General features: G+C 34.6%; 2 protein-coding genes across 2 annotated transcripts; both read left to right on the top strand.

Moving 5' to 3' along the window:
* The first annotated feature begins 231 nt into the window (after window positions 1-231).
* Window positions 232-9,414, top strand: LOC135746132 (trypsin-like). Its single transcript, XM_065264651.2, has 8 exons — window positions 232-367; window positions 2,430-2,450; window positions 2,546-2,714; window positions 5,762-6,030; window positions 6,121-6,263; window positions 8,000-8,219; window positions 8,330-8,443; window positions 8,541-9,414. The coding sequence occupies exons 1-8, from the start codon at window positions 319-321 to the stop codon at window positions 8,543-8,545; spliced, it is 990 nt and encodes a 329-aa protein (XP_065120723.2). The 5' UTR covers window positions 232-318; the 3' UTR covers window positions 8,546-9,414.
* Window positions 9,415-14,748: 5,334 nt separating this feature from the next.
* Window positions 14,749-19,380, top strand: gpr84 (G protein-coupled receptor 84). Its single transcript, XM_065272710.2, has 2 exons — window positions 14,749-14,904; window positions 17,005-19,380. Exon 2 carries the CDS (start codon window positions 17,006-17,008, stop codon window positions 18,197-18,199), a length of 1,194 nt encoding a protein of 397 aa, XP_065128782.1. The 5' UTR covers window positions 14,749-14,904; window position 17,005; the 3' UTR covers window positions 18,200-19,380.
* Window positions 19,381-20,536: the final 1,156 nt, after the last annotated feature.

The raw sequence follows: 20,536 nt of genomic DNA, 5'->3' as shown, positions 1-20,536 counted from the left end.
AATCATAAATGCACAAATACAGCTAGAATAAAAACTAAAACTATTTTTCAAAAGTGCACAAGTGCATGTGAAATGTGACTGCATATTTGTCAGTATTGTGCAGTACCTGTGCTGTATTAATAGAATGTAAAGAATGAAACATGATTTCAGACAATGTAGGAGGGGCAAGGCAAACAAATGGGGAGACTGGTGACGTGAGGAGAGATTATTTGGATATGCGACAACAATATAAAAGGCATTGTAAGAGTTAGTCCTAGTAAAGAGCACCAGGTTACCATTACCATCCATTCTGCAAGTGAAAAGTGATTTTTAGTAAAGATGTGGCGGTTAATGTGTGCGACTTTGGCTCTGCTCATGTGCATCAAAGGTAAGGTCTTATAGATTTGATAATGATAACCACACTTTAAAATGTAAAAGTTGGATTAACTTAAAAAAATTAATTGGTAAGGCTAAAAATGTAAGTTAAAAAATTAAGTTAAAAACATTTAAATATTGTAGCTGTTACAATAGAATTAATTTTTAAAAGATGTTCACCTTAAATTTTTAACTTAAAGTAAGAAAATGTCATTTAATTTTAAGTTTTACTAATTAAAGTAAGTTTTTTTATGTAAAGCAGCTTTCACTTTTTGCACCTGCCTTTATTCGTTACAACTTAGACAGAGAGGATGTGTCTATATAAGTTATAAATTATAATACTTTTGAATCAAAAGTTACTGATGGGTTATTTTCAATCTAGCGTTGGGTCAAAAAGGGATGAACCCAACCAGTTGGGTTGTAATTTAATCTATGCTGGGTTATTTTAACCTATAGTTGGGTCACATATAAAATTTTTACATGTTAATTATTACCCCACGGCCATCCCTTTTTTACCCAATATTGGGTTGAAAATAACCCAGTGTAGAGTAACAGTTATGTTCTTAAATGCAATTTAACTTATTCTCAAGATGATCCAAACTTGTATACATATCTTTGTTCTGCTGACCACAAACCTAACTTGTTTAAGGGGCGGTTTCACTGAAAAAAAAAATTTATTAATTCAATTTACAAAATTTTTTAAGGTAAGTGGATGGAATCAATTTATTTAAGCTACATTTAAACAAAAGTTTTTTTTATTATATTTTATTTTTCTAATAATTTTTTTGTTTAAATGTATCTTAAATAAATTGATTGAAACCACTTACTTCAAAAAAATGAGTAAATTGAATGAATAAAATAAATGTAAAAACTTGCACTGACATTTCTTAAAATACATCAGTGCCATTTGTTTTGCCTTAAAATGCACACAAGTGATGTTTTTAGTAGTTATATTTGCTAATTAAACTAAAACCTAGTCTGGTTTAAACTAATCCCTGTCTGGGAAACCACCCCTATAAGTTATGTCAACTAAATATTAGTCAAAAAAATAAAATTTACTTGCATAAACAATTTATAATTTATGCCCATTTAAACTTGCAAGTATAATTTGGATTAACAAGTCATTTTCTATTTTTATCTTGACTTGTGAAGAGTTGTAACTTATAACATAAAGTTTAAATGAGTTAATCTTTTAAACTTTATTGTAAATCCTAATTGATTTAAAAATTTAAGTGCAAAATGTTTTCACTATTGAAGCCAGTGGTGCCCCAGATCTGCTTGTTTACAATTTTTAAAAATATCTTTATTTATGAGAACAAAGAAATGTATACAAGTTTGGAACAACTTGAGGGTGCGCAAATAAGTTTAGCAAATTTTTGCAAAATCCTGCAAATTTGTACTCCCTGTTCTCTCTATAATCAATCAAGACATTTCCAAGAGCTCCAGTTTCTCTCTGGGCCAGCTGGAAAATAGGAGGATTTATATGTAAGGCATAATGTAGAGTCCGCTGGCCATTATTACTACCAGCTCACTTTCATAATAATACATATGTAGTTTAAATTAATATTACTTGCAAAAACTGTGGAGTGATAAAAGACACAAATCTAGCTACTGTGTGGACAAAACATTGTTCCCAGGATGAACAATTAATTACAATGAATGATGCAACAGATCAATCAGTGTCAGAGCTGTGTAATGTCTTTGAAATTTTATTGCCATGATTAGTTAAAGTAAATCATATAATCGTGTGCTCATGTTTGTCTAACCCACTTATTTGATTAAAAAATCTGGGTTGCTCTTACAGAATGTGTCATGCCGCTAGGCATATATGGAGGAATGTTGCCTTCAGGTCACCAAGAAAAATGTTCTTTGTATGAAGCTGCTGCGCTATAGCTTTTATTTAAACCGGTTTGTCCACAATCTGTCTGTAAACTGTGACACATGCAAAGATTTGTAATATTAGAGTAAACACGAAACCTGCTTGCGTTATTAGTCTTTACTGACAGCAATACAATCAAACACAAAACTACATATCTTCGCTTCTAATCTGTACTTTTTTGTCTTGTCCATTGCAGATTCACAGTCTCAGTTGAGTGGTAAGATGAATTCGATATCATTCGATGTTATAACATGCTGTGCTCTTATAATTTAATATGATATATCACATGAAATGTTTATTTCTCTTCCACAGTTTGTGGGCTTTCCTCTATAAACACTCGTATTGTGGGTGGTGTAAATGCACCTGAGGGGTCGTGGCCGTGGCAGATCAGTCTGCACAGCTCTGTCTATGGAGGTCATTTTTGTGGAGGCTCACTCATAAGCAACGAATGGGTGGTGACAGCAGCCCACTGTTTGAAAGGGTATGTCATACACTTTTATCCGACACTTTCATTACAATTATTGCTTGAGAACATGAATTTCTCATGAGTGAGACTGGACAAGACCAGCAGTTTCTCGGTGGTGGCACATTAACATCATAATACAAAGATATTCAACTTTAAAGGTGCCATAGAAAGTAAAACTGTATTTACCTAGGCAAAAATGAATAATAAGAGTTCTGTACATGGTAATTAAATATCGTGAGCCTCAAACACTATCGTTTCCTCCCTATTATGTAAACCTTGTGCATGCAAGACCGCTGGAAAACAGGCCAATATCATCATAACACCAAATGTGATGTTACAATCGTGATGTTTGCCACCAACATTAAATTACACATTAAATTAATGACAATGTTTTTCACCACATCTTAAAACAAAGTTAATGCTTTGATGCTTCTTCTTATTCCTGTATAAAAACGCTCATTTCCAATCTCCGAATAATTACTTATTTCTTTAATTCCGTATCTTCGTCTGATGCAGGCAAAAACATAAGGTCTGTCTACATACACACAGAGCTACTGAAATGAGCTGCTCTGACACTTTGGGGGTTTCAAAGAAAATATGATGAAAATATTTCCGCATAAAATATGGTGAAAATATTAAATAAATGAATTGTTATAGCAGTTTATATGTATTTAAATAAATAAAAATAATTCCATAACAATTATAAAAATTTAAATATTTTACAAAAGTAATAATGCAAACATGAAGCTACAGTATAAGTCTTAAGTAGTTCTGATCCAAACTTCAAGTTAAAATCACAAAAAAATTAGCTTTGTGTCACACTTTTAGTAGTTTTACCAACAACGGCCACTAGGTGTCAACGGTTTGCTGCATACTCTTGTCACAAATTTATAAATTACTGTCACTGCATTATTATTACTCCAAAAAAGGTTTGGAAATATGAAAATTACATTCTTAGAGCTTTCCAACAATATATAGTTTGTCAACATTTTTGAAGATTTATACTAAAATATAGTTTTATGAATATTAAATCATTAATATGCATTCCTATAGTTTAGAGTAGGGTTTTAGTGCTATACATATGTAAAAACAAATTGAGTCCACCTGTGGCCGTGTGACATTTTAGAAACTGCCTTTCACTATGTCATTCCTTTGCCAAAATGTTGATGATAAATGAAAACTACTCTCTTAGAGCTTTCAAACAGTATATAGTTTGTCATGATTGGACAAGAATTCACATGCAAAACACTGAAGTAAATGTAGGCGTCCCGCTGACACACTCTCTTAATAAATGAATGAATTACTCTCCCTATATTTTATAAAAATTGTTTAAATATGTATTCTAGAGGCTTAGACCTTTCCACCAATATTCAGTTTGTTGTGATAGACATCAAATTTACATGGAAAATATTGAAGTAAACTTAGGTGTCCCACTAACAGGACAGCGCCACTTAAAGGGATAGTTCACCCAAAAATGAAAATTCTGTCATCATTTACTCATTCTCATGTTGTTACAAACCTGTATCCATTTCTTTCTTCTGATGAACATATTTTTGTAACCAAACTGAACCCTATTCACATCCATAGTAGGAAAAATAATACTATGCAAGTAAATGGGGTCCACAAATGGCTTGGTAACAAACATTTCTTAAAATATCTTCCTTTGTGTTCATCAGAACAAACGAAATTTATACAGGTTTGTAACAACATGAGAGTGAGTAAATGATGACAGAATTTTCATTTTTGGGTGAACTATCCCTTTAACGGGTTAACATATTATTGCAGTGCATTCTTTGGCACCTTACATTTTTTACCTTTGTTTATACACGTGATACAGATAAACCCTGAATTGACATTAGTTTTAAGAAGTTAAACGAACCAGAAGAACTACCGTAAAACTTCAAATAATAGCCCGGGCTTTTATTTTCCCAAACCTATCATCACACCAGGCGTCTAAAAGAGACAGGCGTCTATAAGAGACAGGCTTTTAATTTAATTGTTCCAGCATGACAGCAGGAGGTTTCCACATATTACGTTTTATTTTTAATTTGAATGTGTTTAACAAATTAGTTAGTGTAATAACAACAGTCTTAAATTATTGGCAGTATAAATAAAGCAAACAATGATATGTTTTTTTATTGGTTGTTGCGTGAAATCTTACCCAGATACAACAGTGCTATTTTCTGATTGGCTATTGTGTAGCCTCTTTCTTTTTTTTGTATTGGCTCGCTCGACTAGAACTCTAGGGAAGACGGGCTTGGTAGAGAGAGAGAGCAGTGCGGCCAGATACATTTTAGGCGCTGCAGGATATTAAATATGATAAATATTGTTTCCGCGCGAGAAATACAATGTGGGGCGGGAGTGCATGCATGACAAAAGACTGAAAGCCGGGCTATTATCAGCGGCCTCAAAACACTACTGGCTCACCTGGAAAAGTCTAGACTTTCTCGATTGCCATTTCGCTACTGTCATCATCACCTCAATCCTGGCGACGAAGCTTGTTGTGTTGTCATAGTGATGAGTAAAGGAACGACTGCGTCTGTCACGTGACATCTACCGGTAAGCAAAAAAAAACTTTAGCGTGTTCAATCTGCACCATAGAACTGGCTTAAACAGACTATCTGACGTGTTTCAGAAGATTACATACAACCCGAAACTAAAAAACAGACCAGGCCTTTATTTGAGACAGGCGTTTATTTACCCAAACCTGTCGTCACACCAGGCGTCTAAAAGAGACAGGCGTCTATTTGGGACTCGGCTATTATTTGAAGTTTTACGGTAATATTGATTTCAATGACTCACCAGAAATGTGACCCTGCTTGTAAAAACACAGCTAAAGTAAAATCATCTTACATATTGTAAAGAACACTAAGTCCATGTCAAAGATAGAAATCAATGTGAAATCAATCAAACTTTGATGCTCCTTATCTTCAATATGAGACTTTATGCTGAATTTTACAGACAGGGTCACATATTCTTGCTCAAATGCTTATAGATTGGTGGAAGGATTGAATGATCTAAATATATTGTTGTTGTTTCTTGTTTTTGTTGCTTATATTTAGTCTCAGCACATCGACTATGACTGTGTACTTAGGAAGACAAACACAGACGGGTACTAACCTCCACGAAGTCTCTAGAACTGTCAAAAGCAGCATCATTCATTCCTCCTACAACAGAAACACCAATGACAATGACATTGCCCTGATTCGGTTGTCCTCCACAGTCACCTTTACAGACTATATAAAACCTGTGTGCCTGGCAGCCCAGGATAGTGTCTTTGCTGCTGGCATCATGAATTGGATCACAGGCTGGGGAGATACTCAAGAAGGAGGTACACGTGTCTAAAGTATTTATTTATTTATACGAGTACTATAGCCTGTAACATTGCAGACTGATGGTGTGTTTCTGTGCACATGAACAGTTAGTTCCACTCCTGCAAATCTGCAAGAGGTTGCGATTCCGGTGGTGGATAATACCCAATGCAATACTCTTCTGGGTCCTGGGTCTGTCACCAACAACATGATCTGTGCTGGAATACTGGCGGGTGGCAAAGATACCTGTCAGGTACAACAAATATGAATTGGATTTTACCTCTAGATATCATATTATATGTTGAATTGTAAGGCAACGGCTATGTACAGTATGCCCAAAATTGCATATTCACTCTAAAAATGGCTGGGTTGTTTTTAAGCTCTTTCCCCCCCAGAATTTTTCATGATTTTCACAAAAGTTTAATGGCTCCCAGAAAATGCTATTTTTGAAACATATAAACGTACAATTATATTCAATGAAAGAAAAGACCCTCTACTTAAAAAACCCGTTTCATCCTACCTTGATCTTTTAATCACCTCTCAAATATGGGTGGGTTTCTTAAAAAAAGAGAAAAAGGGATAATTAAATTTTTGTAAAGGACTTTTGATAGAGATCAGATGCAGAGTGAAACTTAGACGGAAATACCGCTGTTTGCCCTGTGGCGATACTTCCGGGTTTTATACGTTGCGGAAGTGCGCAAACTGGTGGATAATAGCGGTATTGCGGTTTGACTAGATAACTCGTCAATATTGGACAGAACACATTGCTGGGATAAAATTGACCCAATGCTGGGTTGTTTTAACCCAACTGCCCATGGTTGCATAACAACAACCCAACATTGGGTCATTTTTAACCCAGTATGGGGTAGTTTTAATATTTTAATATTTCCAATATTTACACATTATGAGTTAAAAATAAGCCATATTTTGAAGTTTGGTGGGCGGAGCTAGTGTAAGAAGCATTTGGCAACAGGTGGCACTATTTGCATTTATAAGTAAATAGACACTCCGAAAATGTAAATAGTGCAATATGCATACTTTCATTCTTAATCTTTGTTTTTATGTGCAGTGACTTCTATATTAGATCTCTGTGTCCATATTGTACAAATCCCTTGTTGCATGAAATATTGTAAAAATTACAATTAATTTTAACATTATTGACTAGTAAGGAGTTCCTAAACTGTAAAAAAAATCAGCATTTTTGTTAAATTACGAAATATTTATGCTACTTTAGCTACTTACAATTCAACTAGTTTTTATAAGTTATGTCAACTAAGTCAAAACTTAAAATAGTATATTTAATTGACTTGTAAAACCAAGTTGTTTTAACTTCATGCTTGATTGTTTTGATTATAAAAATTAGTTGAAATAACTTAAGGTAATTCAACTTTATTTTTTTTAATTTATAGCAACTCCTTACGAGTCAAAAAAGTTTAAATTAATTGCAAGTTAATAAAAAATTAAATGCAACAAGGACTTTTTTTACAGTGTATGTGCAAGCCGGTTTCAGCAGTAACAACATAAGCGGCTTTCGTGGAAAACACGTAACTTCCAGTAAACTCCGCTAAGAATAAATAACACCAAAGTCCTTTTAAAGTAGTTTATTTATATAACAATCAAAATAAACAACACATAGATTACCTAGAAAACCAAAACATTAGTTTTATTTGTTCAAGATTTCAGTTTAGCAACTAGTCAGACCATTCAACAAACAGAAACCTGAAGTAAAGTTCTGACCATTATTCCTGACTCCAAAACTTCCACACGGTCATACACTGTAAAAAGTTGGAACAACTTAAATTTAAATGATGTTTAAATTGGTAATACCCAAAAAGCTTTTCCAACCAAAATCTTTCACTTGAAGTATTAAACATTGAAGTAAAAATTTTTTTTTTATCTTTTATGGTCTTATCCCGGTGAAAATCTTATACAAATACTCTAACTGAAAAATTTGACATCTCTCTTTTACTTTCTTTTCACTTTCTATAGGGTGACTCTGGGGGTCCAATGGTAAGCCAGCAGTGTTCAAAGTGGGTTCTGTCTGGTATCACCAGCTGGGGGGATGGCTGTGCTGAGCCAAATAAACCTGGTGTCTACACCCGCGTATCAAAGTATCAGAGCTGGATCAATGCAAATGTTGGTCAGACTCAGAACTCACCCGGATTCGTCACCTTCAGCCCACCAGCCTCTTGCTCCTCTTCCAGCAGAAGTAATATTCTCTGTTTTGATACAACTAGCCATACATGTTTACGGTAGCCTATAGCCTTGAACAAAACACATTTCTGTGACTCATGGATTTTATGTATGTTTTTGCTGCAGCCTCAACCTCTTGTCGTGGGAGATGCAATGAACTGTACAACGCCTTAAATTATTGCAATTGCAATAGTGGCTGCAAATTTTGGTGTTGCAGCGATTTCAAACAGCGATGCACCAGTAATTATATTATTTTGCATTAAAAAATATAAAAATAAATCAAAACTATGTTGTATTCTAGAATGTAATATTATTTTTTGTTTGTGTTTCTCTGCAGTATGAGGCATGTGCTACCTCGCAGGTTCTCTTGGAGATTCTACTTTGGAAGAATGCCAATAACCTGCAAAAACTGCAGCACAAATTCACCCGTTTAAGTTCATCAACAGCACAAACTTTATTATGTTTAGACATTTTATCTATCTGTTCTAAATACACTCTTAAAAATTAAGCTGCTTTACGATGCCATAGAAGAGCCATTTTTTGGAGGGCTTCCATAAAGAACCTTTAACATCCAAGGAACCTTTCTGTTTCCAGAAAGGTTATTGGTAGTGATAAAGGTTTTTTGAGGAACCAAGAATGGTTCTTCTATGGCATCGCTACACGCTTTATCAAGAGTGTAAGTAGTTTAAGGATGTATGCTTATAGTTGTGAACTGTTATTTGTTCTCAGTTACATACATTTGCCTCATTTTGCACAAATCTAGTACATTTCCTAAATGTGCTTTATATCAGCACATGATTACTTGAGATTTCTTTATTGTTACAATACAAATAGTTCTGTCATAATAAATATTAATGATGTCATTTTGCACTTTCTTGCAATATATTATTATATGCAATGTATATCATATTATACAACACTGTCTACCTTTTGGTGTAAGATGACATAAATATGCATAAATATACTTTTATATACATTTAAAAATACGTACTTTGTGCGACTACAGATAGTAGAGTTGTGCTTCAACTAATAAATTGGCAAACAGAAAGGTCTCTAGCCCATTAAAAGTCAGTCGTCGTGAATGGTTGCATATAGAAAAACTGGAGACATAAGTTTAGGCTTTGATCAAAATTTGTATCTGTATCAAAATATTTTACACAAATGGAAAGTTAACTGTGGAAGTGGTTATTGTAATGCACAAAATAAATCAGTCCCACAAAATCTCACTGTTTTGCTTTTCTTACCAATGTCAATCTTTTGTAGGTCATTTGACAATTTTCATTAAGTTATCTAGTATTACATACTATTATTCTACACAGTTGTAGTGGTATTAAGTTAAATTCTTTATACATAAAGTTAAAGCTTTATTCACAATAAAATCTAAATGGTAAATCACAGCTCTGTTTTTGTGGAGCATCTGAACAACTAAAGGCAACTATAGTTAAAATACCTCCATCTAGCGGTGAACTCAGTATTAGCATCCATCATTTAGGCAAATAAAGAAGCAGTAGGCCAATGTAGGGTTTTGATTGTACTACAGAAAGAAATACTATAATATATTCATAGATTTTTAAGAAAACATGTTAATAAGTTCACATATCTGTTTCTCTGAAAAACAATGCTAGCCAGTTATTCTCTTTTTGAAATGCGCTTTTCATGTATGCATTTCTGTTTTTGTTTTGGTCTGTGTGATCCAGCCCACTGTCAAATTACCAAATAGTGTATCTTGATAGCTCAGTTGTCAGTTATTGCAGTAACAAAGAAAACGTGGATTGTTCAAATTTGAGATGAGAATAGTGCATTGTGTACATATTATCTGTTTTGGTATAAGCCTGTTGGCTAAATGCTAGTTTCTCATGTTGTTAGCATGTTTACTTTTTGCCAATATAGTGCAATAATACAATATTTTATGACAACAATTAAGTATAACGTTACATCTCCAGTTTGCATAGAACATAAGCTATTTCCGTGACAGTTTGTTGTGCAAGTATTATTAAAGGTAAAACCCTATATAAACCCCCAAAGTTATTTAGTTAGAAATGAATCCTGATTCTGTTGATTCCGATCAACGTGCTTAAAAAACTTACCAGAGAAACGTTTTGAACGTATTCATGCCTTGCGTTTTTTGTAAACTGTACAAATTGGAGATATGTATTTGGTTCCCAACCTTTTTCACTTCAAGGCCCACAACAATATTTGAAAGCCCCCTTTTTTCCACATAAAATTAAATAGAACTTGGAATGACTAGATGGATGTATTTTTGGTACTAAAATCGCCCAAAAATAAGAAACATCTTGATTTTTGCGTGTTTTAACTTATTTTAATGCTTGTTTTGTCCAATTTGTAATAATTTAAAGTCATCTTGGAAATCTTCTGAGGCTCCCCTGTGGGCCCCGACCCCCTGGTTATAGGACCTTATTAGTGTTTTAAAGAATAGGAAGCATGCTTACAAGCTACAACTATAGAAATTAGTGATTAGCTAACAGGCTAACAACAAAACTTGTTTTGGAATCAACATGGCAACAGGGTAAATAAGGCCAATAATGGTCCATAAATGCAACCTATGGAGGACGCAATTCCAAAATGAGTCACGAGTGGATTTGTAATTTGCAAACAACAAAATTTTGCAGATAAAATTTAAGGCTCCTTAGTTGTGCTCCTATATGTCTGTAAGTGTCTAGCTATGTGAGCGTTGACAGGAGGACGGGTCAAGGTAAAAACGTCTCTTAATATTTTGATTTTAGACTGCAGTACCAAGTTCAAACACTAGATATCAACAATACATACTGTTTCTTCAAAGAGATCACAAAATAAATATGAAAAATCTGTCTTCAATAGAATAGTAAAGAAGACTTTTAGCTGAAACCTTGGTCCTTACCGAGGTCTTATGAAGTGAAACGATTGGTTATGCCAGAAACTGAACTTTCTATACAACATTATTACGTGAAATCCATATCCTGATGTCAATGGTCCTGAGCACCAAGGCTAGCACTTCTGTCCCATATTTACCAGTATTTTCAGGGTTCTGCCTAGATGGCAAAGAAGCGTTACTGCGTACAAATTAACAAATTAAGTCCAAAACTCAGTCAGGTGCATCATTTACATTTAATCATACCAAATTTGAGTTTCTAATATGTACATGATATGGTGTGGAATTTCTGGCTGTTTTTACATTTTTGTTTGAAAACAGATTTTTAAAATAAAAACGATCCTCGTCTACTGGCTGTTTTCACTGAATTTTAGAAAATATCTCAGTCTACACTACACTATCAAAAACGCATGTCATGTGATTATTCATGCACACTGGGCAAGCGCATGCAAGTGTAAAAGGCCAAAGTTTGGGCCATAATAGAAGCGACGCGCATGCGGTGCGACACGCTCGTCTTTTCCAGGCACGTCCGCACTGCATCGAGTTAAAAACATCTCAACTGTTCAGAAAGCCGCAAGCGCACCACAGGTCATGTGACAAGAACCTACGCGCCTAGCGTTTTCCATGCGTTTTTAGGCGCGACATGTGAACGGCCCCTTTAATGGTTCATTTTTTCTGCATATACGCGCACTGTACGCACACCGCCAGATAATTTTTTAACCACCGCATACTTTGTATCGCAATGTGCATGCGTCGAAGGTCTGTGTACATGTACAAGTCAAATAAATACTTTGCAAGGCTCTGATCGCATATATGTAAAAAATAGACTATAGGCTACTCCAGGAAGTTGGTAGTTCACTCTACTAGTCTCAGACTGGCTAGTACTACAACAGTGAGTACGATGCCTTACAAAAGCAAGTACACCTTCGTGTGGACTGATGATGAATTACTTAAAGTAATGACAAAGCCTAGAGTTCCATCACTATGTTATACACGGTAATTGAGGCTGGTCATTGTCCGACCTGGGAATAAGATGAAGAGAGGGGGTGAAAGAAGCACATGTGTAGGAACAACGATGTGTAAATCTACAATCCTCATTCACCCACTTTAGCATTTTGGCTGTTCGTTTACATGACAACAGTGCTGTGAGGTCATGAAACTTCAATTAGATTCAATTAACACATGCACATGCCATCACCGTTATCCATGGGTATCGGAATCATAGATATGTATAAAGGCTAGATGTCTCGCCCTCGCTGCTGGCCAATTGAGTGGAACGTCCGCATTTTGGCGGCCATCTTACCACAGGGCGCTCGCTCACTCGTAGCATTAAGTTTAAAATGATGCAGGTACTTTTAAATGACCATAACTTGCTTAATTTTTTACCGATTTTCAAACGGTTTGGTTTGTTATAGACGTCAAAGATGTACCTATGACACTGCATACTTATACTAAAAATAAATAAAAAAATCATGAAACATGTTAACACATCCAGAATTATAGCCACATTAATAGCGTTTGTAAAAAACCAAACCGTTTGAAAATCGGTAGAAAATTGAGCAAGTTATGGTCATTTAAAAGTTCATGCACCATTAAACTCAATGCTACGATTGAGCGAGCGTCCTGTGGTAAGATGACCGCCAGGTGATGCCATTAGAGACTCTGCCGTAACACATCTAGAGGCTGTTTACACTTGGCATTAACATGCGTTTTCGTCGATCGGATCACAAGTGGACGACGTTAATGCCAGGTGTAAATGGTGTTCAAAACGTTTTGAGCTCGTCCACTTTCGACCACTTTCAAACACATCCAGAGGTAGTCGAAACCACTTTCGATCGGATCGCTTTGGAGTTGCACATGTGGTTGAATGTGTTCGAACAGCCACATGCGACCGCCTTCTCTCCGCCCATTTATCTTATCTAAGGTATTAAACACAAGTTTTACGTCTTTTTTTGACTTCTGGCGTGAACATACGGTGAACAGCGCTATTTTTAGCCTTTCATTGATAAAACTAAAGCTGATCTCCGTAGTTTCGTTTTGAAAGCGTGTGAAAGTTGCGCAACGCTATTTCAAGACCCACCCACTTTTTAAGACCAATAATATCGGACCCACTCACATTTTCTCTAATTTACGCATTTGTCAGTTCACTTGTCAGAGCCCTGTCAGTCAAAATCCATTTCCACACTGAAAAAAATCTTCGGTTGCACATGATTGAATTAAGTTTTCTTAAAATTATTTTTCTCAAAAAAAAATTGTTGAATCTATGTAATTTAATTAAGCACCATTTCAACATGATTGATTCAAGTTTTCTTAAAATTTAATAAGATTTAATTTACATTAATTTAATTTTAAGAAAAACTAATTTAATAATGTGCAACCGATGTCCAGAAGTTTTTTCCAGTGCACATGAGGAATGCCTAATAAATTAAAATCCGTTCCACGTTTCTGCTACAGCCTTGACTTGCACGCTGCTGCTTCATCAAATCCATTCCACTTGGCTCATTCAGAATCCATATAATTGAAACTCCATTACGTGTTTTTACTACTTTGCCTGCTGCACTCCTGCGACACACACAACAAGGTAACTAAAGCTTTTAGGCTATTAAAATTTTTTTTAATTAAAAGGCACTACTCCAGTAAATGTTTTTGACCCACCCACACTTTTTTGCTTCTGACGTTCATGCCGTTCATCACAAATTGCTTGTTTACGTAGTTTACACAGAGATGACAAGGTGTCGTTATCAAAAACTTCCACTTTAAAACACACGTTTTAAGGAACCAAAAATGCAGCTGTTGTGCAAACGAACAGACAAACAACAAAAACTGTCCCGTTTATGGTTAAAGTTGTTGTCGCGTATACAGCCCTAAGTTACCATTTGCGACATAGCCTACTAAAATATTTATATAAAGACTTGTATATTGTAAACTTTAATTACTCCTACGGAACGGAACTGTAATCACTCTCTTTAACATTTCAATGTAAATATTGTCTCTAACATCTTGTACATATAAACTTGAAGCAGGTAGTGAGAAAGTTGCAGAGATTGTTGTGGCTTAACCATGTCGTCACCTATGTTATCACGGTTGTAAGTTAATATATAAAAGCAATTAATCCAGGTCGGTTAGTGTTTTGGCTTTTCTGTGTTTAGGGATATTGTTATAGTGTCATAAATGCTAATAAACTTTAATTTAAAACCCCAGGTGACTGTCATTTCTCAGCAAGGCTGTTAAAATCATTGTTTGAACAGTCTCACTCTTTAAAGCCTGTCTTACAAAAGACAAACATCATTCAGAACAATCAGGGATTCACAGCAGGGTTAAAATAATATATATATATATATATATATATATATATATATATATATATATATATATATATATATATATATATATATATATATATATATATATAAAAGAAAACAAAGATTAAATATAAAAGAGTCAATCAGCACGCAGAAACGAAACGGGTAACAAAGCCTTTCTTTCATCACTCACTTTCCCTGTTTGTCTTCATATCTTTTGGCAAAATAACCATGCTGTGTACATTTCTTCCAGGATTGTGAAACAGTTGGCCAACAGTGACTCAAACACTCACACACATACCTTGCGTTAAAATATCAGTTCCAGCAATAGGGCTGAGGGAGGAAACTGAGGTGGGGAAGTGGGCGTGACCGAAGAGCCTATTAGATAAAATCCAGAAAAGGAAAACACATATGAGACTATAAGAGGAAGATTGCGGTACATTAAAAAGGGAACAGAAGAAAAACATAAAAAGCACAGGGAAACAGAACTCATAACAGAGAAGCTGGACAAAGACACTTTTGGTTGCAAGGTAAGCAATTCTTACCTTTAAGTGGTTTTCTTGGTTTACATTGACCTATATAGCTATAGCCTAAATTTAAATTATCTACTTTAGTATAAATTTAATGCCACAACTAAGTAATAAATTGGCACTTTTTATTTTTATTTTTAGCTTGAAATGTTCTTGTTAATAAGCTTATCCCAGGTGAAAAAGTAGTACACTTCCATAGTGTACTTAAAGTGCTTTATTTTCGCAAACTAATTTTGTACTTAATATACTAAAAATTAATCTTTAGTACTTCTTAAGATGTTCTTAAGATCATCTAAGTGTACTTCACTGTGCTATTTTGAGACACCATAAATATGAACTAAAGTGTGCTAAAAATGTATTTAAAATATGTATTTAGATACCACACTTAGTAAACTTGAACCCATATTTGTATGAAAGTTGAGTTCAAGTTTAATTCAAGTGTTAAGTAAATAAACTTTTTAATACAGAGATAGTATGTTCATATGGTGTCTCAAATAGCACAGTGAAGTAAACTTAGATGATTTTAAGAACATCTTAAGAAGTACTAAAGATGAATTTTTAGTATATCAAGTACAAAATTAGTGTGCGAAAATAAAGCACTTTAAGTACACTATGGAAGTGTACTACTTTTTCACCTGGGTAATTATATAAATAGTGTGTATATGAGTGTGATTTAAATGTAACAAAGATGCACTCATCACCTCAAAACCACTGGTGAGACAAATGTGCTGACCTATGGCTTTATCCATTCAGCAAGACAAATGAATGACTTTTACCCAAAATTATGATGAAGTTGATCAAATGATTACAATATTTTTTGTGTTACGCTATTTAACACATTATGTGTCACTTTATGTTGAATTTGTGTTAAAAAAAACTAAAAGTGACAACAAAAGTAACACAAAATGTGTTGTTCCAATAATAACACAAATATGTGTCTAGTTTGTAACAATGCATTTAGTGTGTTGTCACAAAAATAACACAGATTGTGTTGTTTTTAACATATCTGTTTTTATGTGTAAAAGAGAGAGGAAATATTTTGGTGAGAGGAAATATTTTAACACTCTTTACTTTTGTTTTTTGACACCAACATGGAAACATGAACATTTTAAACAAGACTATACACTTAAAAAACATTTATTTTTTATTTTGATCAACCTTAATTGTCATTAACCCAGGTGATACCACTTTTTTTTGTATTGTGTAAAAGCAATACAGACACTTTTTATTATGGCAATATTTAACATACCTGCTAAAAATGATTCAATCTCTGGTTGTGTAAAATATGGACAAACCCAACTGTTGGGTTGTAAATGAATATGCTTTGTTGTTTTAAGATAAAACGCTGGGTTGTTTTATCCCATGGTTGGGTTAAATATATGCATATTATGGGTTAATTTAACTGACCAGTTGTGTTTGTCCCTTTTTGGCCAAACCATAAGTTAAAAATAACACAACTTTTTTTTGTGTAGGCTAATAATCCACGACTGGGTTTTATCCATATATGAAGAGTTTGGTTCCAAATCGAGATAACTCAGTTTTAAATTTTTTTTTTAAATTTTTTATTATTATGTTATCTTTTTTTTATTGTGAACACTAAGCTGTATTTTTTAAGTTAAGAAGGCTTAAATAAAAAAAGGAAGTTTGATGGAGATTAATTTGAATGAAAAATAAAAAACTGAGTAATCTTGTTTTGCATATGATCCAACCATGGGTTAAAAAAACTGCATTTATTTATGTGTATTATTATTATTATTTCATTTTCTAAATGATTCATCCCTAAGTCAGTTTATTAAAATTTCAATAAAAATCTTAAATTATGTCAGTTTGGAAGTGGTTAACACCAGAGAGTTGCAGAGGTTATTTCAAAAACAGGATGTGGTAGTAATGTCCACTTAATGGTTTAAGAATAGAAAAACAACCAATAAAGGAAATAGAAAAAGTACATGAATGTTAGTCATGGCTGCGCAGACTCCTAATGCTCGCTGACCTCATTACAGGTGTGCTGAGAAACTTGTGGATGTAGCCTACCAAGGTATTAATTTTTATGAGTACTGCATTCCTAAATGCTAAATCACACCCTTTATTGTTTATTTACAGAATGTGGAACGAGACCGATCTACTGAGAAATGATTCATTCTCGTGTGCCTCCCCGTCTGTGGAGGGCTACCGTTACTTTGGTGTCCTGCTGGGATCAGCTGTCACCATCGTAGGAACAATTGGGAATATTCTGACAGTGCTTGCCTTCGCTACCGACACCAACCTGAGGACGCGTTTCAACGTGCTCATTGTAAACCTGGCCTTTGCTGACATTCTGTACTGTACTATGCTCCAACCAGTCAGCGTGGACTCTTACCTGCACCTGCAATGGAGGGGCGGAGCCATGTGGTGCCAGATGTTTGGACTCCTCTTGTTTCTGTCGAACAGCGTGTCAATTATTACCTTATGTCTCATCGCTATGAGTCGTTACCTGGTTGTTGCTCATCGTACAAAGCGCTGCGCCCGTCTGCTCTTGTCTAAACGTGGTGTGGCTGCGCTCGTCGTCTCATCCTGGGCACTGGGTCTGGCCAGTTTTGGTCCACTTTGGCCGGTCTATGTGTTTGCACCACAAGTCTGCACCTGCAGTTTTCACCGCACGAAGGGACGGCCTTACACCACAGTGCTGCTCTTCCTTTATTTCTTCCTGGGCTTGGGCTGCGTAGGGCTTTTCTACTTTTTGATCTACCGTAAGGTGCGCGTGGCCTCAAAGGCGTTTCTTAAGTACAGGCCAGGTCGAGGAACATCCAAACGCAAACTAGCAGAAGCTGAGAGGTCCACAGATGATAGCGGGATCAGTGCTGGTGCATCAACAACTCAAAGCACCGAGATCAGCAGCAATGGGGTGGGAACCGGGCAGAACGTGCCAAAAGCATCTGAAAGCAACTCTGGGGTTCCTGAGGTCAGCAAAACCACACAAGAGTCACAAAACGCAGTGAAGCCATCTAAGGTACAAATCGAGACCACCCCTGCGTCCACCACAGGAGAGGACAATGAATTTAAACGCGTGACACGAATGTGTTTCACAGTCTTCATGTGTTTTGTGGGCTGTTTTGCCCCCTTTCTGTTACTGAACGTGGCTGATAAGGCTAACCGCGCTCCGCAGGTGGTTCACATGTTCTGCGCAAATCTTACTTGGTTAAATAGTTGCATTAACCCCTTGTTGTACGCAGCCATGAACCGCCAGTTTAATCAGGCCTATAAAGACCTACTACGGAAAGCCGTACACCCAATAACTTCAATTTGGAGATCTCAATAATTCACAACAGGACTTAAAATGAAAAATGGCATTTGAAAGTCATTTTAAACTTTAATGATCCAGTCCAAGCAACCCTTGCACTGAAGTCATTTGTGGGCATTCAATGAACTAGTTTTTTAACATATTCAAAGTGGAGACTGGGAGACTTTCATTTTTCTGGTGAATAACATCACAGTGGATACGTTAATACCTGACTGATGATATAATAAGCATAAGTGTTTTTTGAAGTATTTTAATCTTAACTCACAATTGTATTTTTTTGTTATTACACTGTAAAAAAAGATTTGTTGGTTTAACTTAAAAAAGTAAGTTTTCTGGTTGCCTTAATTTTTGAGTTAATGCAACTTAAAAATATGAGTTGCATAAAAAGTTAAATTAACCCTACATTTTAAGGTAACTTAAAACATACTTTATTAGGTTAAACCAACTGTTATATGGTTATAGATATGCATTTTATATTCTCTGTGATATTTTCTGTATTAGCTTAAATGTTTGCTTGTATGTATAAAAATCTATAAAAAGTGAAAGTTGGATTAACTTTAAAAAAATGACTTTAGCTGGTAACCCCTAATTTTTCTATGTTAATTTTCTCATTAAGTAAAAAATGTGCTTACATTTTTTAGGTGTTACCACTTGAAGTAATTTTAAAAAGGTTTTTCAACTTAAATTTTTCACTTAGTGTTAAGTATTTAAGTTGATAAAACGTACGTTTTTTTTAGTGTTACCAATTGAAGACAAAAGTGTTCTTTATCAAGGCATACAGTCAATGCTTTGTAAGCATTTCTTTTTAAAGATGTAGGATTTTCCAGCTTTAACAAAGATGTGAGATGGTTTGTAACTGACCCCACAAACACTTTCTTTTTTGTATAAGTTCCTGTTTGCACCGACTACATGTGACATTCTCTGTGCAAAAATGAACAACGGAAACAAACTGGCGCGTGCAACAGCTTTATCATCTCACATGTAAAACCTTTTTTAAACCAATTTTAGTATTTATTCTGGTAGCTATTTCACATTTTCTACGAAATATTTTTTATTGATTTATATTTTCTTGTATTCTGTTTTTTAATATCGCTCAATTTGTTGCATCAAATTTGCAATTACAAGCAACAATTTATGTATGATTTATTTTGAATTTGAATTCACTTTAAATAAATTTAATAAAATACAATGAAACATTATTTCTCTTCTTGTGTTCTATAATCTGAAATATTATCCTTGTCAGCTTTCCTTCCATTTAGTATCACCAACATTGCACAAGTCTTGACATGCTTTGTGACTGCGTAATATGTACAAAAAGTCTGAACTTCGCAACAAAGGAACAAGTTACGACAAAGCTTATGTAAGATGAAAATGAGCGAGGTTGATGTCACTAGCAAAATAACGTTACTGAAGGTTGATTTTTTTTTAAACATTTTATTGGTGTACAAACCAGTTTACAAATCCGTAATTAGTTTGTAAATCATCAACATAACTGAAAGTGAATGTACAATGGAATACATGACAAATCCAACAAACACTTCATGTGAATATTGGGTAACTGTAAAGAGATGGATACTGACGGTGGTTATAGTGGTTCAAGCATTTAATATATTCAACTGACCCGGGTATATTATGACATTCTAGTAATCTGTTTATGATGGTACAAAGTGATGCCTGACAGGTAAGTGCCTTCATGATACATTATTAAAGAAAACTACACAACATATTAATACAATCTACTCAACTAAAAAGACATAAACTGCAGTGACTTTAAAAGGAAACAAAAACATGCTCCAGAAATATAATAACCAGCCTACAAAGCCATAAAAGAGGACTAAACTTAAGTCATTTCGTTTTTCAAGAAATCAAAAGCATATTATGCTTTAACTGAAGTGCATTTCTCTGCTATTCGCAATTGCAGCATTTTTAACATATAAACATAGACTTTTCCAGTATAGGTCAGATAAAGAATGAAAGTATATATATATATATAATTTGATCAATTCAATGTTTTTGATCATTGAATAACAAGGGACTGACAGTTTTCACAATAGATAACAATATCGTTATTCAGTATTATCCCATGTATCTGTCATTAACTGCACTGTAAAAAATTCCGTAGAAATCGCAGCTGGGTTGCCGGTAATTTACCGTAGATTTACATTTATGTTATTTACTGGCAAGAGTTTGTTCAAAGTTAAATGAACATTAAACATTTACAAGTCTTTGTCTTTACAGAGTAAAACTAAAAAAACAGCATCAAGCAAAACATTCTGGGAAACAAAATCTGAAGCAAAAAACAGAAAAAGGTTGATGATGATTTCTGATTCCCAGAATGCTTTGCATGAGGCTGTT

The sequence above is a fragment of the Paramisgurnus dabryanus genome, chromosome 7, assembly GCF_030506205.2.
Source record: "Paramisgurnus dabryanus chromosome 7, PD_genome_1.1, whole genome shotgun sequence".
NCBI classification, from domain to species: Eukaryota; Metazoa; Chordata; class Actinopteri; order Cypriniformes; family Cobitidae; genus Paramisgurnus; species Paramisgurnus dabryanus.
This window is presented reverse-complemented; position numbering and strand designations above follow the sequence as displayed.